Source organism: Schistocerca nitens, chromosome 1 (assembly GCF_023898315.1).
Source record: "Schistocerca nitens isolate TAMUIC-IGC-003100 chromosome 1, iqSchNite1.1, whole genome shotgun sequence".
In the NCBI taxonomy this organism is placed as follows: Eukaryota; Metazoa; Arthropoda; class Insecta; order Orthoptera; family Acrididae; genus Schistocerca; species Schistocerca nitens.
The window spans coordinates 850,932,439-850,959,302 of NC_064614.1; the positions used below are offsets into that span (position 1 = coordinate 850,932,439).

A 26,864-nucleotide genomic window follows, 5' to 3' on the forward strand; every position below is an offset into this window, starting at 1 on the left:
TGCGTCGGGTCATAAATCGAATGCTCTTGTTTCTCCTGTTTTAATTTAATGTCAGCCAGTGCTATATTCTATATGGTACTTAGTTGAAATCCTGCATCCTTGTTGATAAGACTGTCTACCATGATGATATATCTGACATCCTTGAAAAAATAATCCCAGAATGACGGTGATGAAGATATAATTTAATGACAGCCAGTTCTCAGATGAAAAAAACACGATCAACGTTCTGGAATTCTGTTTTTAAGGAGGCCCTACGTATCTGTACGGCAGACAATCTTATCAATAGGGATACGGGATTTCAGCTCAGTATTGGAAACAGGGGAAAGGAGAATCTCCGACTCTTGACTTGCAGAGATTTAATTCAGCTTTTAACTACAGCAGTGTCCAGCAGCACAGTCATTGCCCACTCTGCACGCTCGGAAGTCCTGTTTTCGATTGCCGGTACGGGACACTATGAATGCCACTTTTATCAGACTGGGAGCGCATTTCCCCGAAAGCGTAATTCCTGCTCCTGGCCAGATAAATTTCGACGCCGCTTCGCGGTTGTCATCAGTCACGTGTTGAAGCAGCTGTGATGGCAACTACCACCACCTGAAGTAGTAGCAGTAGTATAGTATTCTACCTTACGGCAGGCCTTGTCATGGGTTAAGCCGCTTCCACTTTTATCTGTCCATAGTCGGTCTTTTCATTTCTGAATATTTGTCTCCTTTTATATTGTGCAGCATCTGATATCTCCTTTTTCTTCTTACCCTTTTTCCCACCGCCATTCCTTCTATTCCTTCCCTCCATAAACAGTCGCTCCTCAAACAACGTCCAATCCAGTTCCGTTTCCTCTTTCTGATAACTTTCAGCATGTTTCTTTCTTCTCCAAGTCTTTTTAATACTTCCTCATTCCTTACTGGGTCTTCCTATTTCACTTTTTCCATTCTTCTCTATATCCACATCTCTAGTGACTCCAGTCTTCTTTCATCTTCCTTCCTCAATGTCCACTTCTCCGCACCATATAGTGCAACGCTCCAGATTTAACATTTGGCAAGTCTTTTCCTCAGATCTTTGTTTAGTGGTCCACAAAGTAAATTCTGTTTCCTCCTGAATCCTTCTTTTCCCATTGCAATTCTTTTCCTAATTTCTGTTGAGCAGTACATATCATCCATTATTACACTTCCCAAGTAATTGAAGTTATGCACTTGCTCTGTATCCTCTCCCCCTATTTTCATACGGCATTTTCTCCCCTTTCCTCAAATTACCATGCTTTTCGTTTCCTTCTTGTTAATCTTCATTCCATATTCTTATAATTTTGTGTTTAGATCATCTGTAGATGGTCTAAACCACCTGAAGACGTCGAACAGTTGTTTGGACAAAATATAGTGGGACCTGCACAACGTCATGCCGCGGCAGACCCGAGGAGTGTATTTGAAAGAGGTCTGTCGTCGCGGGTGCGGGCCGCGTGGAGTCGTCGAGATGCTTCATGGCGGTGAGTGTGGCCTCCCTGAATGCATTGATTCCATAGTCACACGACTGACGTCGGACCCCGAATAATGCGAGAAGCCATGCCAGGAAACAGTAAACTGCATTCTCGGTAGATCACGACCCTGCCATTACCGAATTCCGACACGTGCTTTTCAAATTCTTCTGCCCCGAGGTATATCACAAGCTTCTCACAAACAAACAACACTGAGATTCGACTTCCGAAGAGAAACTTGCTGCGTTATTTTTCCTTCTATTCAGGATGTAGATAGCGTTTCTCTTACGTTCGTCCTGGTGCTGCTGTGCTGAGATGTTAGCACTCGTACATCTAAAGGACCTCACACACGCGCAACGGATCGCAGCGATCCATCGCCCGAGCGACCGATCGCTTCGTAGATCGCACGTGTGTGGGCAAATCGCAGCGATCGGTCGCTGATCGCATGGAAATCCCAGGCAATCTGGTGAATCGCTTGTGATTCGTGCAAGCCGTATGGCTGCCCACCTGGTAAGTAGCGGTATATGGCAATGTGGCAGAGACTCGTTCCTCTATTTATCAAGTGTAGCTGCGCAGTTTTGTTTCGTTTCGCTTTGCCCATGTTGAGATGAAATTTACGCTCGGATTTTTATAATAATTCATGGACCACAAACTGCTCTGAGAAATGAAGTGGAAACCGAAGTTGCTATTTATATTAAGAAATGATACCCTTCGATTTTGCAGTGACTAGCATTTTGAACCTTATTTTACACAGGGTGTTTCAAAAAGGACTTTTCAACTTTAAAAAATCGTATTAATTTATTGAAAGAAGATATAGAGATGGGTTTTGTATTAATCTGTAGGGAAACACATCAGGGTATTTTTACCTTAAACTGAAGGTGTTGTATGTGGTTTCCGTTGGTTATCCTGTACACACCTCACCGGAAATCAGTTTCTTCCCAAACTCGCTGTGGCATTGCAGGTGTAACTTGCTCAGTGGCGGCGTAAATTCTTGCTCTAAGTTCAGGTAGAGAAGCCGGCACAGGAGGTACAAACTCGATATCCTTGACGAATTCCCATTTAAAAAAATCGAGTGATGTCAGGTCTGGGGAACGTGGGAGCCATGCAACTGTCGCATCACTGCCAATTCAGTGACATGGAAAGCGATCACTGAGAAAATCCCAGGTATCAGCCAGGTAGTGGGGTGGTGCACCATTTTGCATGAAGTAACCATTTCGCTCTTGGTCGTCCTCGTCCATCTGTGGTATCAAAAATTGTTGTACCATATCCAGGTACACTATCCCGTTGATGGCTCTGTCACGGAAAAAAGGAGCGTACACTTTGTTCTTGGTCAATGCGTAAAAACCGTTAATTTTAGGGTCACGGAAAAAAGGAGCGTACACTTTGTTCTTGGTCAATGCGTAAAAACCGTTAATTTTAGGGCGGTCACGAACATGTTGCAATGTTTGATGTGGATTTTCATTGCCCAAAATCCTAAAGTTATGTGTGTTAACCTTGCGACTTAAGTGAAAATTCGACTCGTCAGTAAAGATGATTTTGTTCAAGAAATGTTCATCCTCATGTAATCGATTTAACATATCCGAACAGAAGTTCTTGTAAGCAATATTATCAGTGTCTTTTGTTGCTTGTACGATCGTCAATCTGTACGGTTTCAAATGCAAACGGTTCCTCAACCCACGCCAAACAGTCGTATATTTGGATTTTCAGTTGGCGAGTGATGCACGCCGGCTCGATTTCGTAGGGCTGTTGACAAAACATTGTCGCTCTCGCTCAACGACGTCATCAGATGTGCTTGGACGACCTGATGATTTCCCTTGTCTTACCGAGCACCGTGTTTCTACAAAACATTTATGCCACTCATAAATTGTAAGCCAACGAGGGGATCTTTAGTGTACTTGGTACGGAAATTACGCTGGACTGTTGTCGCCGACTTCGATTCTTCAAACCAAAACACACAGCTAGCACGCTCGGATCCATTGAAGGCAGCATCTTTAACACAACTGCCGCTAGCGCTTCTTACGGTACGATTCGGCACTAGCGAACTACGCGAGACAAAAGTTGATGGGTTTCCCTATAAATTCTACAATCACCTATGTAGGTACTATGAATTCACTATATGAATTTTCAAATTTGTGAAGTCCTTTTTGAAACACCCTGTAGAAGTAGAATTGATGGGAAGTTCATAGTAGTAGCCGTGATACAATGGGCTCGCTCTTATGATTTTGAGTTATTTGTGAAATAATTATGTGCATTATTAAGTCTTTAATTTGTAAACAGGATGATATGTGATACGTGCCTGTACTGTAATATCAAGATGACATTTTAATTTAAATGTTCAGGATAAATCTGTTATACAGTTATACTCAGGTAACTTGTCATTCCTTATAAGATAACTCTCCTTTATAAAATTTATAACAACAGTTACAGTTATCAGTAATCTTGCCGCTGCCAATATCTCTACAGACACACCAAGTAAATTATGTATATACGTGCAGTTCAATTATAAGACCAATGAAAAACAGGAATTGAGGACTAGTATACGTATAATTAATTGTAATGGCACTCTGGAAAGATGTACACAACGCATTTGGCGTCAGTATAAAACGTAATATACGAGTACTCTGTGAAGTAAGTCGCAGTTCCCAAGTAAAGCGTTTCGAGACAAGTTTAACAAATTATAATTCTCGTTTATGTTTTGCAAGTACAGGGTGTACATAAAATCCGCGAATACATTCAATTATCTATTGCACAAGAACCAAACATTGTACAGATATCATACATATGTCATTTTGAAGAGAAACACTGAAAGTTTTTTTTTATGTATACCGCCACAGTGTAGTGATAGTCAGAGCTAACCGCAAACATGGCGAGTTAAGGTGCGGCGTGAGCTTTCTGTGTGTTGGAGTTCGACAAAAACACGTGTGCTACAGCTGTTCAAGGGATGTTTGGAACGAAGTGCGGTAAGAAGCCACCAACAAGGAACATCCGTTGAACAGCTGTAGCACACTTGTTTTTGTTGAACTCCAACACACAGAAAACTCACTCCGCACCTTAACTCGCCATGTTTGCGCCTAGCTGACTGTCGTCAAATTATCAAACTACGCTGTCGCGGTACACACGAAAAAAAATTTTCAGGTTTTCTCTTCAAAATGACATATGTACAATATCTGTATAATTTCTGGTTCTTGTGCTATAAATAATTGAAAGTGTTCCCGCACTTTATGAACACCCTGTATTAGTGGAGATACGGAAATCAGCTGCTGTTGCTTCTAAACACAACAGTTCATTTTCCATACTCCTCGACACAGTGTCATTCACAATACTGACTGAAACTGCTCGACAAAATGAGAATTTCACTCTGCAGCGGAGTGTGCGCTGACATGAAACTTCCTGTCAGATTAAAACTGTGTGCCGGACCGAGACTCGAACTCGGGACCTTTGCCTTTCGCGGGCAAGTGCTCTACGAATATTTCATATCAGCGCACACTTCGCTGCAGAGTGAAAATCTCATTCAGGAAACATCCCCAGGCTGTGGCTGAGCCATGTCTCCGCAATATCCTTTCTTTCAGGAGTGCTAGTTCTGCGAGGTTCGCAGGAGAGCTTCTGTAAAGTTTGGAAGGTAGGAGACGAGGTACTGGCAGAAGTAAAGCTGTGAGGACGGGGTGTGAGTCGTGCTTGGGTAGCTCAGTTGGTAGAGCACTTTCCCGCGAAAGGCAAAGGTCCCGAGTTCGAGTCTCGGTCAGGCACACCGTTTTAATTACCAGGAAGTTTCACTGCTCGACAAATTGCTCGTGTGTGAGATGTCGCCGCGAGCGACCGATTGCAGGCGGTATCACGTACGACGGACCGCTGCGATCCGTCGCTCAGGTGTGGTTGTCCTTAAAACTTCATGCAACTTTCACATTCGTAACATGGCACCCATCATGCTGTTGCAAATTTTGACGGCCAGCAGCCAGTGCTCCTCAGACGCGCGTTGTGCCTGCCGCAGGGCTGTTCCACCGCGCGATCGTCATGTCGGGCAGCGTGGCGGCGCCGTGGGCGCGCTCCCGCCACCCGGCCAACTCGTCGCGCGGCGTCGCCCGCAGCCTGGGCTGCCTCGCCCCCGACTCGGAGCTCATGCTACGCTGTCTCCGGAACAAGTCCGTCGCCGAGGTGCTGCGCGCCTTCGAGGACCAGTACCAGGTGCGCCATCCGCCACTTGCCGTACTCACCGTCATCATCATCAACAGCACACTCACATCCTTTCGTCCTACGTATGAGCGCTATTTTTTTCCGACCTCTAATCGGCCGCGAGATGGAAACCAACGCCTTCCAGCTACTTCGACAGACATCTTGCAAATACTAGTCTGCCGCCAAATAACAATGGGCACTATGTTTCGTAACTAGAGCCCCGTCGTAATGCTTACATCATCAATAGCTTTACACACAAGCGCGCGCGAGCGCCGGCTCTGCAGCGAGCGAGGTTACAAGTCCACAGACTACACTACTATACGGCCCAGTGTTGAGCATGAGCATGCGCAAATCGTGGGCCGCGACACTCGGAGATACACAAGGGTGCCTCACACAGAGGTCATACCAGGGTTTCCCTGAGAGCTACAGTACCAAGAATCGCTTCTCGGCTTTTGGCAAGATCAACGTGCTGCTTTTTTTTTTTTTTTTTTTTTTAAAGTTCACAACTTCATTTAAGAAAATATACTGTCTGCCAGTCTTTCTCGGGCTGCTGCACAGGCAACTGGTTTGAATGAGTCACGGAGATGCGTCGTTACAGGCGGAGCCGGCGCTCATGTGCTTCTGTATAAAGCTAATGATAACGTAAACATTACGACGGAGCCTTGGTTACGAAAAATTAAATCAAGTTGAAAGGAATTGGGTCCTTCATTGCCGTGGATGGACACTGTGTTTTCGTCGGAAGGATACTGACTTTAGCATTAGTAACGCTTATCGTTTTCCGGTGGTGGTGGCTGCTTGACTGTTGCTATTGGACGGTGCAGAAGAATTTCTGAAATCGGTCTTCCTCACAGTTCCAATGATCATGGTGTCATTAAGTATCGTACTTTTAATGTCCGTGAAGATTATAACAGAGATTTAGGTACATTTTATTTTGCCCGCGCGGCTAGCCGTGAGGTCTAACGCGCTGCTTCCCGAGCAGGAATTCGTACCGGTCGCTGGCACGAATCCGCCCGGCGCATTAGTGTCGAGGTCCGGTGTGCTGGCCAGCCTGAGGATGGTTTATAAGGCGGTTTTTCCATCTGCCGCGGCGAATGCGGGCTGGTTTCCCCTGTTCTGCCTCAGTTACACTACGTCGGCGATCGCTGCGCAAACACTGTCTCCACGTACAAGTACACCATAATTACTGGTATGAGGGGGGCGGGGGGGGGGGGGGAGGGGGGGAAGCACAGGGGTCCGAACCGTACAATAACCCTGGGTTCTGGGTTCGGTGTGAGGCGGCGGTGGGATGAGTGGACTGCTGTAGCCTGTTGTGGGTGTGTGTGAACCACTGAGGGCTACGGCGGGGACGAATCTTCTCCGTCTTTTCTGCGTCCCTGGTTCAATACCCCACACACCATACACCACACATCTTATTTTAGTGCTAACATGGCTTCTGTCGTAAGAACACGTCATGGACGTAATGTTGGCCCTGATGAGGCAATTCACGTATGGTGTAAAGGACATATATTAAAAATTGTGGTTCTTGTTGGTAATATTACCGTATATTTTCATAAATAAAGTTGTGACATTGAAAAAAAACTACACGTTGATCTTGCCAAAAGCCGAGAAGCGATTGCTGGTGTTGTAGCTCTCGGGGCCCCTCTAGCTTGCCCCCTGTGTGAGGCACCCTTGTGCAACTCTGTGAGACGCGGCCCACGATATCCGCATGCGCAACACTAGCCGTATAGTGGCGTCGTTGGTGTACTTGTGATCTTCGCCCGCCAATTGTTGGACATCTTTAGGTGATGCTAGATGTCGCTGTCACTGCTGCAAGACGCGACTGGTGATAATCGCGCAAGAGTAGGAAAGTGCGGTAAGACGCTCACAGTTAGAAGAATGTGGCGCTCATAGTGCCTGTACCGGCAGCCGAAGAAAGGCATTGCGCGTGTGCACAGTGGGCAATGAATATGCTGCCGGATGCTACTGTGGTTAAAACCGAAATTAATCCTGTGCAGTTCGCTACAACGGGTGATAAATCTGAGATTTTTGTTTCCCTTGTTCCCACATCCCTGTTGATAAGATTGTCCGTCCCCTTTCCCTTTAAACACAAGCCCAGAATGATGATGCTGAAGGTACAATTTAATGGCAGGCAATGCTGCATTCCAGGCAGTGCTTAGCTGAAATGCCCTGTTCCTGTTGATAAGATTGCCTGCTGTACGGATGCGTATGCCCTCCATAAATCAAGTCCAGCACAATGATCGTCTTCGGATTGTGTATTTAAGGAGGGCATACAATCTTACCAGCAGTCGCCGCTCAGACTTTGACATTTGTTGTAGTGTACTAACTTTCTAATACCTCCTTAAAACGCTGAAGGGGTGATTTCCGCCAGTTCCCTATGATGGTCTACACCTCGTCAACATGAAAATCCTGTCCTCATAGTCAGGCGTTCATGTGAGCGAAGAGATGAAAATCAGAGGAAGCCATTCAAACACTTCCCATCTAAAACGCCAGAGAAGCGTTCTCATTGCCCCTGCAGCCTGCAGCTGAGAAGAAGGAAACGCATGACAGTTACTTTATGTGGGTTGCATGAAATCGGGCGCAACCTCTCGGCGGGCACTCATACTTGGTGGGAGACACTGTTTTCTGGGTATCTTTACGATCTCACTGTGCGCTTAAAACTAAAAAGAGCGACGTGACGCGATGGACGTGCGTACTTGAGATACTGCGCAAAAGCTTGCCGCATTTTCACTGCAGTTTTGATTTCGCGACCGATTGGAGGCTGAAAAAAAGTAGTCCCCGTACTATTTGTTCACAACGTCGTGAACGAGGACTCTCTACTTCTGTGTGTCAGTTTCAGCCCACTAATACAGGCCGGCCTAATAAGCCAGTAGTTCAAATGGTTCAAATGGCTCTGAGCACTATGGGACTTAACTTCTGAGGTCATCAGTCCCCTAGAACTTAGAACTACTTAAACCTAACTAACCTAAGGACATCACACACATCCATGCCCGAGGCAGGATTCGAACCTGCGACCGTAGCGGTCGCGTGGTTCCAGACTGTAGCGCCTAGAGCCGCTCGGGCACTCCGGCCGGCAAGCCAGTAGTAAAAACGCGTTTTAGTGTAATATAACTAAACAAATGAAAATACAAATTCATTATCAACACAGAAACCCATGTTCAATGAACCTAGAAAAGATGCTCAAAATGGTTTCCCTGCTGTTCTGATTTACGAATTTTGTCGCAAATCTTCTAGGGCCATAGGTTTTCATATTCTGAATGGATTCTTTCCTCTTCATCTTGGATCTTAACGGAATAAACTTCATTTTATAGTATACTCTAAACTGAAAAATCCATGGGTGCAATATCTGGAAATCGTTGAGGTCATTTAATAGTGCCCCGTCTTCCAGTCCATTCATCAAAGTTTTAATTTAGAAACCCTCTCACATATTACTGCAGAATTCTGGGGTGCTCCATCTTCGTGCCACAGGAACGCTTCCTTAAACGGCTGCAGATGTTCGAAAAGAGGACGGTTTCCTATTCTAACAACGCTTTTTGAAATATATGTAGGTAATTTACAGAACTGACAGAATGCAGTTTTACTGCCTGAACAGTGAAAATGTAGTACGCGGGAAACTTGTTTCCTTTCACCATTTTATGGAGGCTATCATCGAGGAAAATTTTCCCAAAGATTTGAAATGATATGTAAAGCTCGTTGGGTGTCGCTAATTTTCGAATACTGGGTGAATAAGTCCAGGTACTTGCGCGCCATCATTTAGGCTGCCTCAAGACAAACACTCGGTTTCTAACTGTAATAATTGTCTTACTGCGTTTAACTTTTAACATAAGAGTTTACCTCTTAACGAGGAGGTTATGACTGTATTTTAAATTTTTAAATCCGATCATTAACTACACGAAATATTGAAAATCAAATTTTTGTTTCCCCTGGAGCATGTGTGGCAAAGGGTAATTCAGTTACCAATAGCATTTCCCTCCTTTCTTATTTCATTCGCGGGTGGTACGTGGAAAGGATGGTTCTCGGTAAGCCTTCGCAACGACTCCAATTTATTGGATTTACTCGATATGGCTATCTCATTATCGGCTACCTGTGTGTGAGAGGATGTAATATACATTATACCCTTATGGGAACATTAGCTCTCGGAACAGCTACGTGACGTAGAAGTTTACTAAGCTAACCCAAATAAACCTCAATCCTCTTCGTTGTATCTTCTCTGACTATTCCATTAATGCTACCTGACAAGAACCCGGACTGATGTACAATATAACTGTACAGTTACTACTGAAGAGATTTCCTATTTTGTACTCTATAACAAAGTTTCCTGAATACACTGGAGCACGCCAAACATCACGTTGGTAAATTATACTTTATACTACAACGGCTCGTCATTTCTATTAGCCTCCTGCTCACATCCCCTGGCTATGTTTAACTTTGGGACACTTTCGTCGTTCTGTCGTTTGCTGAATCAACATCTTCTTCCTGTCAGCAGATGTACTTTCTCAGGGCTTCTTCGTAACCCGCCACGTTTTCGACTGCCAGACAAATTTTCTTCTCCCTTGCGTTACAGTCAACGCAAGGCGAATTTATTTTGGATGCCGGTAATACGCCTAAACTAACGTGCATCCAGAAGGCTGCACTCTCTTTTGTTGTACGTTGTACTATTTTCAAGAGAGATACACTGAGGCTTTGTTAGTACCTCGTTTGTGATACTGCCTTGGTGCGGGATACCAAGCGTTCTCCTAAGGTAACGTTACTGGAACAAATTTACCTGTTTTATCACTCTAGTTTTTATCAATTCTACTAACTGTTTCCAAGTTTCGTACGTGTAAATGTTTGTTGGAATGACAATATTAGGAAAAGAGTTTAATTTTCGTTCTTGTGCTTCTGAATGTTGTTTGCAGATAGGACACATGCTCGCTACTCCAAGTAGATATTCGTAGTGGGCAAATTTATTTCAAATCCACTTCGAACAGCTGTCTACCGTCATTAATGTATGTTCAGCCAGACATGCAAGTAAATACGAGGGTGATACCAAAAGTAAGGTCTCCTATTTTTTATAAGTACATAGACCTGTTTATTTCTAAAATGCTTTACATCAGATTACAACTTCAACATTTAGCTATTTTTCGACATAATCACCATTTCTGTCGATGCATTTTTGTAGACGCTGTGGCAGTTTTTGTATGCCCATGTCATACCAATTCGCCGCCATGCTGTTGAGAAAGTTATGAACCTCCTCTTTCACCTCGTCGTCGGAGCTGAATCGCTGTTGTTTTAACCTAGGGAGGTGATAGTCACTGGGCGCCAAGTCAGGATTCTAGGGTGGATGGGTGATTATGTTCCACTGAAACTGTTGCAAGAGAGCAACGGTTTGCCGAGCGATGTGTGGGCGAGCGTTGTCATGGAGAAGCCGAGCGGTCTGGGACGCTGCAGTCATGGACTGTGCGGCTGGTCCCGGCGGAGGTTCGAGTCCTCCCTCGGGCATGGGTGTGTGTGTTTGTCCTTAGGATCATTTAGGTTAAGTTGTGTGTAAGCTTAGGGATTGATGACCTTAGCAGTTAAGACACACATTTGTCATGGAGAATGTGTACGCCTTTGCTCAACATTCCTCTTCTCCAGTTCTCAATTGCCCATTTGAGTTTTTTCAGAGTCTCACAGTACCTGTCAGCGTTAATTGTGGTCCCAGTGGGCATAAAGTCGCCCAACAATACTCCTTTCCTACCCCAAAAAACGGTTGTCATGACTTTACCGGCAGACTGTGTTTGTTTGAATTTCCGCGGCTTTGGCGAAGAAGGATGCCGCCACTAGCATGATTGTTGCTTGGTCTCAGGTGTAAAGTGGTATGCCCAGGCTTCGTCACCCGTGACAATTGAATCCAGAAAGTAGTCCTGTTCGGCTGCAAGGCGATGAAGAAATGCGCGGGAAACATCAACTCTTTGCCGCATATGGTCCTCAGTCAGGATGTGTGGCACCCATCTTGCGCACACTTCCCGGTAGTTCAATGCTTCCGTTAAAATTCTGTGAGCGGTGCTTCGGGAAACCTCAGGAACCAACGTGCAGAGGTCATCCAGGGTGATTCGCCGATCTTCACGCATGCTTTACTCAACCTTCAACACTATCTCCTCAGAAATTGACGGTCTCCCGCTACTTCGTTCGCCGTGAATTTCGGTCCGACCAGCTGCAAACTCTCTACACCACTTACAAACATTTTTGGCTTCCATGCACGACTGACCATACACTTTCGTCAATTGGCGATGGATATCAATCAGCACAGTGCCATTTGCGTTCAAAAACCGAATAACTGCGCGCAATTCGCACTTGGCGGTAACATCCAACGGGAGCTCCATTCTCAACGGCTGCCAAGCCAAAACCGAGTGCCTCAGCGCGGCGTGCGCATGTTTACACACAACACGTGAAGAACTCTTCATAACACTGTGTCCAACTGCCACACAAACAGAGTTATGTACTTATAAAAAAATTGGAGACCTTACTTTTGGGATTACCTTCGTATTACATGTCGAGGCGGGCACAAGAAGATAAAATCGTGGGTCTCGATTCCTCATAGTTTCGTTCTTACTAGTGGAGAAATACTGAGTAAAGTTGCCAGCATTAAGTGATGAATGTAGGGGACTGTCGTACAGGGATGTAGACAGTCTGACATATGGAAGTTTGGATCGATCCGAGAGCCATGCGTTGACAGCCAAAGAGGTGGTCTGCCTTCGAAGTGAAAATGCAAAAAAATGGTTCAAATGGCTCTGAGCACTATGGGACTCAACATCTGTGGTCATAAGTCCCCTATAACTTAGAACTACTTAAACCTAACTAACCTAAGGACATCACACACATCCATGCCCAAGGCAGGATTCGAACCTGCGACCGTAGCAGTCGCGCGGTTCCTGACTGAGCGCCTAGAACCGCTAGACCACCGCGGTCGGCAGTGAAAATGCACGGGACGTCTCTGTTTACATCGTTGTTACAAAGCTCACGATCGAGGTTGTTTGAGTGCTTCAGCCTTCTTCGCGTACTGCATTTGCTTTCGAAGGAGAGTGGCCTATTCTTATTATAAATCGACAATAAAGATCAATTTTTAGAGTGAATATGCATATCCGAAAGCACACGAAATCAAACAATTTCTCCAATATGTTGTTAAGATTGCATAATGATCTTGTTGCATACACCTATCCATTGTGAGAAATCTAGTATATATTAAGATAATTAACGGTATAGCGTGTAACAAGATTCTAAATGACCGTAGGAATTGTCTCAAGTGTCTGTAGACCAGCAGAACTAGGACTTTGGATGATATGTGTTTTGGAACTCTCATTTCAAGTACCTTCGGATATAGTGATTTCTGCACCCCACCTGTACTGGAAGGTGATAAGCCATATGGCTGAAAATGGGCTCTCTTCGCCATATTCCCAGTCTTCAATGGAGTGAGGTGGTTTTATATTGAACTGAGCAAACACATGCCTTTCTATTTATATATTGGCTGGTGCCACGCCATTGTAAACTGTGATAGATAACCGAAGATGTGCTCAGGCAGTGGGCAAGCAGGACATGTTCACGAGGAATGCATGCAGCGGTGGATCACGCAATTGGTACAAGTAGATGCACTGGTTTCGACTACACCGATGACTGCTGATACATGTGGAAGTTCTCCACAATGACTCCAGCCCACCGTCTGTGCTGGAGGGAACGTCATCTATACCTGTGCCCTCTCCTGCTCCACCTATGCTGATGGGTGGTGGAGAGGTCCCGGCGATAGGGATGGACGTCGAATCTATGGACGTGTCTACTGCTTCCTTACTGCCTGCCCATTAGGACCCGCCAGTGGTATCGGATAATGGGGTACACACGCATAAACAATCGTCGCCAAAGAGACGTAAGAAGCATTGGCTTACTCCATCAGACACCTCCTTGCCACAGCCAATGGACAATACTGATTACCTCTGCCAAAACCTCCTCCCATTGGATGATCCTATGGCAGAACATTACGCATGTCTCCTGTCAGATACAGAACAATCTTCGCCATCTCCGAGTGACGCGCCTCCCATTGACGGACAGCAATCAGAATGCCACCATTCGTCCTCCAGTGACACGCTGTCGCCCTCTGGCACTACAGAGGCTCTGCTGGACACTCTGGGCCAACGCATTACTGCGTGGTCCGATGATGTTGAAAATGGACCAACAAATGTTGATGTACGCTGAAGAGCCAAAGAAACTGGTACTCCTGCCTAATATCGTGCAAGGCCTCCCGCAAGCACGCAGAAGTGCCGCAACACGACCTGGCATCGACTCGACTCATGTCTGAAGTAGTGCTGGAGGCACTGACTCCATGAATCCTGTCCATAAAGCCGTAAGAGTACGAAGGGGTTGGAGATCTCTTCTAAAGCGCACGTTGCAAGGCATCCCAAATATACTCAATAACGTTCATGTCTGGGGAGTTTGGTGGCCAGCGGAAGTGTTTAAACTCAGAAGAGTGTTCCTTGAGCCACTCTGTAGCAATTCTGGACGTGTGGGGTGTCGCACTGTCCTACTGGAATTGCCCAAGTCCTTCGGAATGCACAATGGCCGTGAATGGATTCAGGTGAACTGACAGGATGCTTACGTACGTGTCACCTGTCGGAGTCGTATCTAGACGTATCAGGAGTCCCATATCACTCCAACTGCACATGCTCCACATCATTACAGAGCCTCCATCGGCTTTAACAGTTTCCTGCTGACATACAGGCTCCATGGACTTATGAGGTTGTCTCCATACCCGTACACGTCCATCCGCTCGATACAATTTTAAACGAGACTCGTCCGACCAGGCTACATGTTTCCAGTCATTAACAGTCCAATGTCGGTATTGACGGGCCCAGGCGAGCTGTAAAGCTTTGTGTCGTGCAGTCTTCAAGGGTACACGAGTGGGCCTTCGGCCCCGAAATCCCATATCGATGATATTTCGTTGAATGGTTCGCGCACTGACACTTGTTGATAGCCCAGCATTGAAATCTGCAGCCATTTTCGAAAGGGTTGCACTTCTGTCACGTTGAAAGATTCTCTTCCGGCGTCGTTGGTGCCGTTCTTGCAGGGTCTCTTTTCGGCCACAGCGACATCGAGGATTTTATGTTTTACCGGATTCCTGATATTCACGGACACTCGTGAAACGGTCGTAAGGGAAAACCCTCACTTCATCTCTACCTCGGAGATGCTGAGTCCCATCGCTCGCGCTCCGACTACAACACGCGAGCTAACATCCCAAAGATGTTCGGGCTCACATGCGGTTCCTCTTCGTCGAAATGTCTTGGCTTAAATTCGTCTAGGGGTTGAACCGCACGTGTCGCATTACACGCCCCAAATTAGACATTTGTAACATTTTGGTTAAATTGTCTGGCTGACGGCAAGTTTGCGAAATTGTATGAAACATTCAATATCAATATAACATATAACAACAGTAATAATAATATCGAGAGCTAAATTAACGACCCTTAAATGATGAGGCCACACAGTTGCGATTTGTTTAGAATAATGTTTATTCAGAAAGCGAACTAATAGCGAAAGTGGTCGTATTTAGAATTACTATTACACTCGAGCGCATATCCATTTGACACAGTTCGATCATTCTTCATCTCATCTCGAATTACAAGTCCAGTACCCCATCTCGTTAACTATGCGAGTTCACATCAGGCGCGCGGCTGCTCACCGCTCAGAGACTAAGTCCCGCGATACCACACAACGCGAAATTTTCCAAGTCGTTTCACTTCCTAGCTACCTAAAGACCGACCGTCCGCTTACGCGTTTGCACCCGCACTGTCCTCTGCCCGTCCCCGGCGGCGATTCCCGCGTGCCGAACATCCTCGCTCAACTGACTAGGGCAGTTCCCTTTCCTGAAGCCGTCCATCTGGTTGTCCACAGCTCATCGTTCAATATGTTTTGTGTTGAGGAAATGATAGTCTGATGCTTAACTGTAAATACTGATTATTTAAATTTACTATAGCTTTTAAACAAATAAAGTTACAGAATTGATATTTACAACGTTTGTCATTTTAATGATGTGCTTCTGTATGAAATGTCAATCGTTAAGATCGACCAAAACGTTCAGACTATAGCATTCAGGTCGTTGTTACAAAACTTTTTAATTTCACTTTAACAGTGAATCGTAAACTATTATAGATATGATCAATATACAAGTTTTATTGGGATCACGATGGAAATTTATAGAGGATGGCAGATTAAAATTACTGTGGCTTCATTCCCGGCATTACTACAGAATTAAATAGTTTTCATAAATGTTTCCCTTTTTGGCCAATCTTAGGTCCACCATATTTAACACTGCTACGTCTCCTTAGCCACAACGGCTTCTACTGGGTTTCCCTACGACTACAGTGCTTAGGCCTCAATAGACAATAGACATCTGCGAATTTCCCCGTCTCGTGATGAATGTACGCCCTCTATGGCACACGGTCCTCGACGACAGGGTTCGTTTCACAATTCCTGTAGGCTGGCTCTTTCGGCCATATATTTAAATGAGAGCGCAATGCTCGTTAACTCACAAACACCACGTTCAAAGTCACTTAAATCTTGATAACCTGTCATAGTAGCAGCAGTAACCGATCTAACAACTGCGCGAGACACTTGTCTTATATAGTTGTTGCCAACGGCAGCGCCGTATTCTGCGTGTTTACATATCTCTGTATTTGAATACGCACGCCTGTACCAGTTCCTTTGGCGCTTAAGTATAGCTGCGGTTGCTGCAACAGCAACGTATGGACGGATATGTATGGAGTCGTACTGACTTTTGAAAGGCATTTACGGGCCCTGCTGGTGTTTTTTGCTACAGTGAACATCCCTGTGACTACGGTGCCACCACAGGGCTATTGGATTGGCTGTATAAATGTCAACAGAATTGATATGACGCATGATGCAGGTTAAGCTTCACTTGCTCCATGAAACGGTGTGGGCGTCGGACATCAATACTGTTGAAACTTCCTGGCAGATTAAAACTGTGTGCCCGACCGAGACTCGAACTCGGGACCTTTGCCTTTCGCGGGCAAGTGCTCTACCATCTGAGCTACCGAAGCACGACTCACGCCCGGTCCTCACAGCTTTACTTCTGCCAGTATCTCGTCTGGGATCAATACTGTTGTTCTCCTGCAAGAAGTTCACCTAGACAAGTTTCTGACTTTTTATGGACACACTCTCTATGTTATGCCGTGTTCTGAATGCAGTAGTGTGACAGTGATACCCCTGTGGGAATTTTTATTTTTATTTTTTTTTACACGTCAAGTTCCGTAAGACCAAGTTGAGGAGCAAATCTCCAAGGTCATGGAACGTGTCAGTACATGAAATTACGATATAAAAGTAATAACAGATAAAAATAAAATGTTTATGAACCCGAAAAAAGTCAGTCCGTAAGTTTAAGTAAACGCAATGAACAATATAACAAGAATCAGCTTAATTTTTCAAGGAACTCCTCGACCGAATAGAATGAGTGACTCATTAGGAAACTCTTCAGTTTCCATTTGAAAGCACGTGGATTACTGCTAAGATTTTTTTTATTCGAGTGGTAGCTTATTGCAAATGTATGCAGCAGAATACTGCACATCTTTCTGCACAAGAGTTAAGGAAATCCGATCCAAATCCAGGTTTGATTTCTGCCAAGTATTAACTGAGTGAAAGATGCTTATTTTTGGAAATAAGCTAATATTGTGAACAAGAAATGACAGTAAGGAACATATATATTAAGTGGCCAATACCAAAATACCCAGACTCGTGAACAGCGGTCGATAAGAGGTTCGTAAACTTACACCACTTATTGCCCGAACCGCCTGTTTCTGAGCCAAAAATATCCTTTTAGAAAGGGAAGAGTTACCCCAAAATATAATAAGATACGGCATAAGCGATTGAAAAGAAGCAGAGTAGACTAATTTTCGTGTCGAACGATCACTCACTTCAGATACCGTTCGAATAGTACAAATGGCAGCATTAAGTCTTTGAACAAGATCCTGAACGTGGGCTTACCACGACAGTTCACTATCTATCTGAACACCTAGAAACTTGAACTGTTCAATTTTACTAATCATCTGCCCATTCTGTGACATTAATACGTCAGGTTTTGTTGAATTGTGTGTGAGAAACTGTAAAAACTGAACCTTACTGTGATTTAGCGTTAGTTTATTGTTAGTTTATTTTCTACAAGCCATGAACTTATCTCATGAACTGCACTATTTGAACCCGAGTCAATGTTGCACACAACACCCTTACTATCAAGATAGTGTCATCAGGAAACAGAAATATTTTAGAGTTACCTGTAATGCTAAAGGGCATATTATTTATATAAATAAAGAACAGGAGTGGCCCCAACAATGATTCCCGGGGCACCTCCCCCCCCCCCTCCCACTTGACTGTACCCCACTTAGACCCCAAATCACAGCCATTCTAAGCATTGTGAATAATAACCTTTTGCTGTCTGTTGCTAAAGTAAGAGGTGAATCAATTGTGAGCTACCCCCGGTATTCTGTAATGGTCCAACTTCTGGAGCAATATTTTGTGATCAATACAATCAAACGCCTTAGTTAAATCAAAAGATACGCCTAGCGTTCGAAATCTTTTATTTAACCCATCCAGTACCTCACAGAGAAAATAGAATATAGCATTTTCAGTTGTTGAGCGATTTCTAAAGCCGAACTGTACATTTGACAGCAAATTATGTGAAATAAAATCATCAATCATTCTTACATACACAGCGTTTTCAGTAACGTTAGCAAATAGTGATGGCATAGAACTAGGTCTAAAATTGTCTACATTATCCCTTTCTCCATTTTTATGAAGCGGCTTTACTACTGAGTACTTTATTAGTTCAAGAAACTGACCATTCCTAAATGAAAAACTACAAATACGGCTAAATACAGGGCTAACATCTGCAGCACAGTTCTTTAATTTTCTGCTAGGCACTCCATCATATCCATGAGACTCCTTAGTCTTCAGTGATTTAATTATTGACTCAATATGCCCCTTATCTGTATCACAGAGGAGTATTTCGGACATCAATCTCAGAAAGGCATTTGCCAAGAAAGCCATAAGATTCTCTGTAGAAACTAAATTTTTATGAAAATGATTGTTAAATACTGTACATGTATATGATTTATCAGTAACAGAAATATTTTTACTCCGAACTGACTTTATATCGTCGACCTTGTGCTGCTCACCAGACACTGCCTTCCCAACTGACCATATTATTTTAATTTTATCCTATGAATTAGCTGTTCTATTTGTATACCACATATTCTTTGCCTTCCTAATTACATTTTAAGCACCTTACAGTACTGTTTGTAATGGGCTACTGTAGCGTGATTGTGACTACTTCTAACATTTTGATATAATTCCCACGTTGTTCTACATGATATCCTTATCCCACTAGGCAGCCGCCCAGGCTGTCTATTAGTGTCAGTACCCCGTTTATAAGGTTCTAATGAAAAACAACTCTCAAAGATTATGAGAAATGTGTTAAAGAAAGCATTATATTTATCATATATGTTATCGGCACTATAAACATCCTACATCTCTGTTGCTGTTGGATTAACTTTCCTACATACACTCCTGGAAATGGAAAAAAGAACACATTGACACCGGTGTGTCAGACCCACCATACTTGCTCCGGACACTGCGAGAGGGCTGTACAAGCAATGATCACACGCACGGCACAGCGGACACACCAGGAACCGCGGTGTTGGCCGTCGAATGGCGCTAGCTGCGCAGCATTTGTGCACCGCCGCCGTCAGTGTCAGCCAGTTTGCCGTGGCATACGGAGCTCCATCGCAGTCTTTAACACTGGTAGCATGCCGCGACAGCGTGGACGTGAACCGTATGTGCAGTTGACGGACTTTGAGCGAGGGCGTATAGTGGGCATGCGGGAGGCCGGGTGGACGTACCGCCGAATTGCTCAACACGTGGGGCGTGAGGTCTCCACAGTACATCGATGTTGTCGCCAGTGGTCGGCGGAAGGTGCACGTGCCCGTCGACCTGGGACCGGACCGCAGCGACGCACGGATGCACGCCAAGACCGTAGGATCCTACGCAGTGCCGTAGGGGACCGCACCGCCACTTCCCAGCAAATTAGGGACACTGTTGCTCCTGGGGTATCGGCGAGGACCATTCGCAACCGTCTCCATGAAGCTGGGCTACGGTCCCGCACACCGTTAGGCCGTCTTCCGCTCACGCCCCAACATCGTGCAGCCCGCCTCCAGTGGTGTCGCGACAGCAGTGGTCTTCAGCGATGAGAGTCGCTTCTGCCTTGGTGCCAATGATGGTCGTATGCGTGTTTGGCACCGTGCAGGTGAGCGCCACAATGAGGACTGCATACGACCGAGGCACACAGGGCCAACACCCGGCATCATGGTGTGGGGAGCGATCTCCTACACTGGCCGTACACCACTGGTGATCGTCGAGGGGACACTGAATAGTGCACGGTACATCCAAACCGTCATCGAAACCACCATCGTTCTACCATTCCTAGACCGGCAAGGGAACTTGCTGTTCCAACAGGACAATGCACGTCCGCATGTATCCCGTGCCACCCAACGTGCTCTAGAAGGTGTAAGTCAACTACCCTGGCCAGCAAGATCTCCGGATCTGTCCCCCATTGAGCATGTTTGGGACTGGATGAAGCGTCGTCTCACGCGGTCTGCACGTCCAGCACGAACGCTGGTCCAACTGAGGCGCCAGGTGGAAATGGCATGGCAAGCCGTTCCACAGGACTACATCCAGCATCTCTACGATCGTCTCCATGGGAGAATAGCAGCCTGCATTGCTGCGAAAGGTGGATATACACTGTACTAGTGCCGACATTGTGCATGCTCTGTTGCCTGTGTCTATGTGCCTGTGGTTCTGTCAGTGTGATCATGTGATGTATCTGACCCCAGGAATGTGTCAATAAAGTTTCCCCTTCCTGGGACAATGAATTCACGGTGTTCTTATTTCAATTTCCAGGAGTGTAGTATGTAATTATATGTGACATTTGTTTGAGTACAAAAGCCTTTTAGTGTCAAAATTTGTGCATCATGGTCTGAAAGACCGTTCTCTCTTTTACTAACAGAATGCCCATCTAGTAATGAAGAATGAATAAAAATATTGTCTATGGCTATGCTACTGTCCCCCTGCACCCTAGTTGGAAAAAACACAGTCTGCATCAGATCATATGAATTTAGGAGATCTACCAACATCCTTTTTCTTGCACCATCCTATACAAAATTTATATTGAAGTCACCACATATAACTAACTTCTGGTACTTTCTGCAAAGTGAATCAAGAACCATCTCTAGCTCGAGCAGAAATGCTCTGAAGTCAGAGTTACAGGATCTATAAACAACATCAATTAGAAGTTTTGTTTCACTAAATTCAACTGCCCAAAAACAGCATTCAAATATCTGTTCAGTGCAGTGTCGTGATACGTCTATGTATTCAAATAGAATACTGTTTTTTACGTACATTGTGATTGAAAATACGGTCTCGTGGTGACCTTCCATGGTGTCTGGATCAACAGTGTTTATACACCCTTTGGCTCGGAAAATCGACGAGAATAGTCACGGTTTTATTTGAAAGAGGTAGCCTCCTTGTATGCGGCTGCTACGGCTATTTCATTCTTGGTGGAAATTTCAACCATGTAATTTGTCCCAGAAGGACCAGTTTCCCTAATATACTACATGCCATGAATTACAACTGCTGATGTATGATTTGATCTCGCTCATATATGGGAACGAGTGCATGGTGATTGAAGTGGTTGTACGTATGTTACGAGCCATTCAACTAGTCGCTTTGATCGTATCTATGTTTCCCAAGGTCTCATGGTTGTGACAATTGATGCTGAAAAAATGAAATGATCGTACGGCATTGGAGGCCAGGAGACCCCATGCGGGGTGTTCGGCCGCCGAAATTGCAAGTCCTTTTGAGCTGACGCCACTTCGGCGACTTGCGAATCAATGATGATGAAAGACACACAACACCCTGTCATCACGAGGCAGAGAAAATCCCTGACCCCGCCGGAAATCGAACCCGGGATCCCGTGCGCGGGAAGTGAGAACGCTACCGCAAGACCACGAGCTGCGGACCAATTGATGCTGAGTTATGGGCTATGATGGCCTTCTCTGACCATATCACAGATGTATACGAACTTTCTCTCTCCAACGCCAGAGAGTGTGGCTCGGTTGAGCCACGTGAAAGTTGAATGTCGCACATCTAGTTAGTAGAGAATGCATCAACCTCAACCGGAAGACGCTTCTGACGTACCCTTCAACACTTTGGTGGTGGCTTGTTTGTGCTGCACCTGCTTTGCGTCACACCATGATACGATATGAAATTGACAAGGTATGTTGGCATCTAAACATGTTGGAATTTTATTTCTCGCTGCTCCGGGAGCTCTCTGGTTAAGCACTGTCTCTTGATCGACAGCTTCACATGCAGAAGTAAAGGCGCAGGTTCTCTCGCTTACACGTCGCCGTCTTAAGAGGGCGTCAAGATGTCAAGATTGGGTCTTTGGGGAAGCACCGTCAATGCGACACATTGTTAGAAAGAACCAGCGGTGCCAGAGAGGGCTGGTGAACGCCACTGATACGCTGGATGGTCGACGCCTGTCCGTCCCAGAAAGATGTGAACGCCTTTGTGGACCACTATCAACAGTTCTATATGGGAGTAGACCAGGATGACACAGCTATGGATGAAGTCCTCTTATCTTTCCCTGATGTTCTTGATGGGGCTGCTGTGGAGAGCCTTATGGCTGCAGTTACGACTGATGATTTCGATGACGCTCTCCATAAGGGAGCCCCCACCATGTTCCTGGGTCCAGATGGTTTCCTGCTGTAGTTGTATTGCACATTCCATTACTTTATGGTCTCTCGTTGGATTGCTGTGTACCAAGAACAGATGTCCGCTCAAGTTCCACAATTCTGGTTCCCAAGTCGGCTGGGGAACAGGGGTTGACCATTACCAGTCACTGACTATGTTTAATTGCGAATTTAAGATGTACACCTGGCTCCTCACAGCCCATCTCAAGTGCATCCTGCTTCAAGTTTTATCTCTGAGTCAAATGCGTCTTGGTGGAGTCAATAATGTACGGAAGGCGCTCAGTAACTATCATGACGTTACTGCCATGGCAGCGACCTGCCGCTTTCGAGGCGCCTTGGTGCTGGTGGACTTCGACCATGCCTTAGATAGGGTGAGCTATGGCTGTCTTGCGGAAGTGATGCGAAGAATGGCTTTTCCCCGTGACGTTGAACGTATCACCATGCGAGTTCTTCGGAGTGCCTCTTCTCAGATGCTGATCGATGGACGCTCTGCAGGGTCCTTTATTATTTTGTGAGATGTCTGCTCTTGAGCTGCCAGTATTATACAGATTGTGGAGCTGGTTTTGACTCATTGTAGGGAAGAGGTGCATGTGGTGCTGGGATATATCACTCGATACTGATCTGCTGCAGGCAGTTGTGTGAATCTCACAAAGTCTGATGCTTTGAACATTGGTGGGTGTCTTCCACATGGAACTGTGGCTCTGTTGCAGTCAATGGACACGCTCAGATGTTTGGGGATTATCTCCACACATGACATACGGAGAACGGCCAGCTACCTACAAACGCCTCCTTCAAGTGACTACACAAGCGTCCATAATAATCTACTCCAAACTTTGGACGTGGTAGAATGGGTTAATTTTGTCAACCTTCATCCGGCGTCCAGGTTTGGCATATATATTACCAATGCTGAAAGCGATGGCGAGCAGTTTGGTGGCAGATTTTAACTACTTCGTGACTGCAGGTCTTATCTTCAAAGTCTATTATGACACACTCAATCTTCTCCCTTGGGAAGGAGGAGTTTGTATGGTCAATGTCTGTTGCAGTGGGTGTCCTATATGTCTGCACGACGGTTAAGTTGAGGGTTCACTATCAGACCGGTTTGTCAGAAGCCCTGATTGATGAACTCGCTCCTCCTTATAGAGAGCTTCCATTTACAATAGAGCGTATTTCTACTTCCCTCTCGATACTTAAGAACTTTTTCATCAAATACAGTTATGTCCATGCAGACATGCCTCATACCAGGACTCCTGTGGGACGTGACGTTTATCGCCTAATGATGAGAGGTTACACCCAGAACATGGTGGAGAGCAGGAATACTGAGTTTGTATGGCCCATGGTTCCATGCACCTTGTCCTCCTCGCCACGGAGGCCCGTGCGACACAGTATCCCGTTGTCAATGAGAAACAGGCGAAGCAACTCTAGCTATATGACATTAACATTCTCCGATTTGCCTTCAGTGATTGAAACGGATGAACATCGACTTGTATGTGGACCTTCTGCGTAGATGTAGCTGCTGACACGGAAAATACTTGCTTTACCGCTGACAGTGAAAATAAAGGTACTTGTTTTACTTTTTCGTAATGCTCTATACACTGTCGTAGCAGAGTCGCTTCTGCCCCCTTCCTCGGTAGGCTCACGGCCAGCAGTATTGTACTACTCTACTTTTTCATCTTCTGCGTCTGTAATACAGTGGTTTGCGTTACCTTCTGCATTACTGGTCTTCCACCTTTTTGATATCCCAGTTCACTTTCAATACTGTGCTCCAGACATACTGTTGCAGAGTCTTCTTGTTCGATTCCCTGTCAGTTCTAGAGTCTAGTAGATACCTTTGTTTCATAAACAATAATACTCACAACATTGTAACTTAAATTATAATTGTCTATCTATCTATATCCGAATCCCGCTCCAGCTACTGCCGGGTCCCGGTGCTGACGAGTCCTCTCCATTTGGCTCGGTCCTCCCACCACTTTTCTTCCTACACTTGTTGCCAGGTCACACCTTTCCTTTCTACAGATATTCTCACTCCCATTTTCCACTGTGTTCTTGGGCGCCCTCTAGGTCTTTTCCCATCCATCTTCAGTTCTTCCATAATTTTGTGGAGTCTCTGTCTATGCATCCTTTTAACATGCCCATACCATTTTAATCTCTTTTTTTTTCAATTCCTTCTCTCATACTTTCTTGTTTAAGGTCCTTTCTAATCTGTACATTCCTTACTCTGGCCATTCTTATTTTTCCCTTGACTGCTCTGAGAAATTTCATTTCCCTTGCTTGCAGTCTGCTCCAGTCCCTTTCTGTCATTGTCCATGTTTCTCCACCATAGGTGACAATAGGGAAGTAATAATTCTTATACATACGGAGTTTTGCTTTTTCTGAAACTTGCTTATTCCAAATCAGGTGTTTTATTGTTTGGTAGAAATTGCCTCCCTTCTGTAACCTCCTATTAATTTCGTTAGTTATTCCTCCACCCGTATATATTTCACTCCCTAAATAAGTGAACTTTCTACCACTTTGAGAGGTTCTCCATTCAAGGTAATATTTCCGTTGATCCCTTTCTCTCTTCCAAATACCATTACTTTACACTTATCTTTATTTATTTTTAATCCATACCTTTTCATTATTTCCTTCCATGCATCAAGCTGTTACTGTGCATCTACCTCTTTATCAGCCCATATTACCATATCATCTGCAAAAATCATCTTTTTGTCTTTTTCTTTTACTATATCTTTATCTGGCCTGTTCATTCCCTCCATCACAACATTAAAAAGTGCAGGAGATAGAATACTTCCTTGCTTTAGTACTTGTCTTATTTCGTAGCATTCAGAGTTCCCCAATGGTGTTCTAATTCTACAATTGTGTCCTCTGTACATTGTCTTTATTACATTAATGTAACCATCTTCTATATCTATCTTCTTCATTTCTTCCCAGAGTCTTTCCCTGTTAACTGAGTCATATGCTTTTTCTATGTCTATAAAAACCATTATCACTCTTTCGTTATACTCCCAACTTTTTTCCATCAGTTGACGGATAGAACATATCAGGTCGATCGTGCTTCTTCCTTTCCTAAACCCATGCTGTTCCTCAATCAGCTCCTTTTCTATCTTTTCACTTATTCGATTTAGTAAAATTCTTTCAAAAATCTTGGCTATATGACTCATTAGGGTTATTCCACTGTAGTTTTTACAAAGTCTTTTATTGCCTTTCTTGAAGATGGGAACAATGTCTCCTGTTCTCCAGTCGTCAGGTATTGTACTATTTCTCAACACGCTTGATAGTACTCTATACAGCCACTGCATTCCCACTGGACCTGCTGCTCTTATCATGTCCACTGATACTTAATCAGGTCCTGGGGCTTTCCCCCCATTCATCTTCTTCACAGCTTTTTCCATTTCTTCCCGTGTAATTCGTCCTAATTCTGCTTCCCAACTTCTCTCAGTTTCTCCATTATTTGTTGTTTCCTCATGTGCCTGCTCCTCAGCATTTAACAGTTTCTTAAAATGTTCTTTCCAGAGATCTTTTATATTCCCTGGATCTTCAATCACGGTACCGTCCTCTGTTTCCATCTTTACTGGTACTTCAGAAGCCTTCCTTTTATTTTTCATCATTTTATAGAACATTTTCTTATTGCTCTTCACATCTTCTTCAAGTTTTCTTGTAAACTCTTCCCATGCCTTTTTCTTTGCTGTTTCCACTATTTCTTTGCACTTCTTCTTTTCCTCCATATATCTTTTATGGTCTTCGTCATTTTTAGTTTTCCACCACTTTCTCCATGCCCCATTTTTTCTTCTAACTGCTTGGATTGTGGTATCATCCCACCAACTTGTCTGTCTTAGTTTTTCCTTTCCATATGTTCTAACACATACTTTTTGTGCTGCTTCGACTAAAGTGTCTTTGAATAAACTCCATTCTTTTTCTACATCGCAGGAAACTTCTTTTGGATATTTGTGTGATTAATTCTCTGTACTTCTCAGCACATTCACTCTCCTTCAGTTTCCAATCCCGTATCCTCATCACTTCCTTCTGTTTTCTATTTTTCACACACTGATTTATTTTCCATTGTCCCACCAGTAATCTATGGTCTCCATCTCCACTTACACTTGGAATTACCTTCACATTTGTTACTTTCTCTCCCCATTCCCTATCTACCAGAATATAATCAATTACACTCTGATTCTTCCATCGCAACTGTATCTGGTGATAACATGACTTTCTCTCTTCATAAACCAGCTGTTTGCTATTTTCATTCCATTCCTCTGGCACAAATCCAGGAGTCTTTCTCCTTCTTCATTTCTGCCTCCATATCCAAAACATCCAAATACTTGCTCAAATCCCTTTCTGTCTTTGCCTAACTGTGCATTAAAATCTCTCATCACTATATTAGCACTCTCTATATGGTTTTATAACACATTTTCGAAGTC

At 44.6% G+C, this 26,864-nt stretch overlaps 1 protein-coding gene across 1 annotated transcript in view; it reads left to right on the forward strand.

The window, feature by feature from the left end:
• LOC126237188 (carboxylesterase 4A-like) overlaps positions 1-26,864 on the forward strand; it is a 329,130-nt gene that overhangs the window by 202,310 nt on the left and 99,956 nt on the right. The window contains exon 7 of the mRNA XM_049947068.1: positions 5,451-5,644. Within this exon, the coding sequence (XP_049803025.1) occupies positions 5,451-5,644 (194 nt within the window). The remainder of the gene's footprint in view (positions 1-5,450; positions 5,645-26,864) is intronic.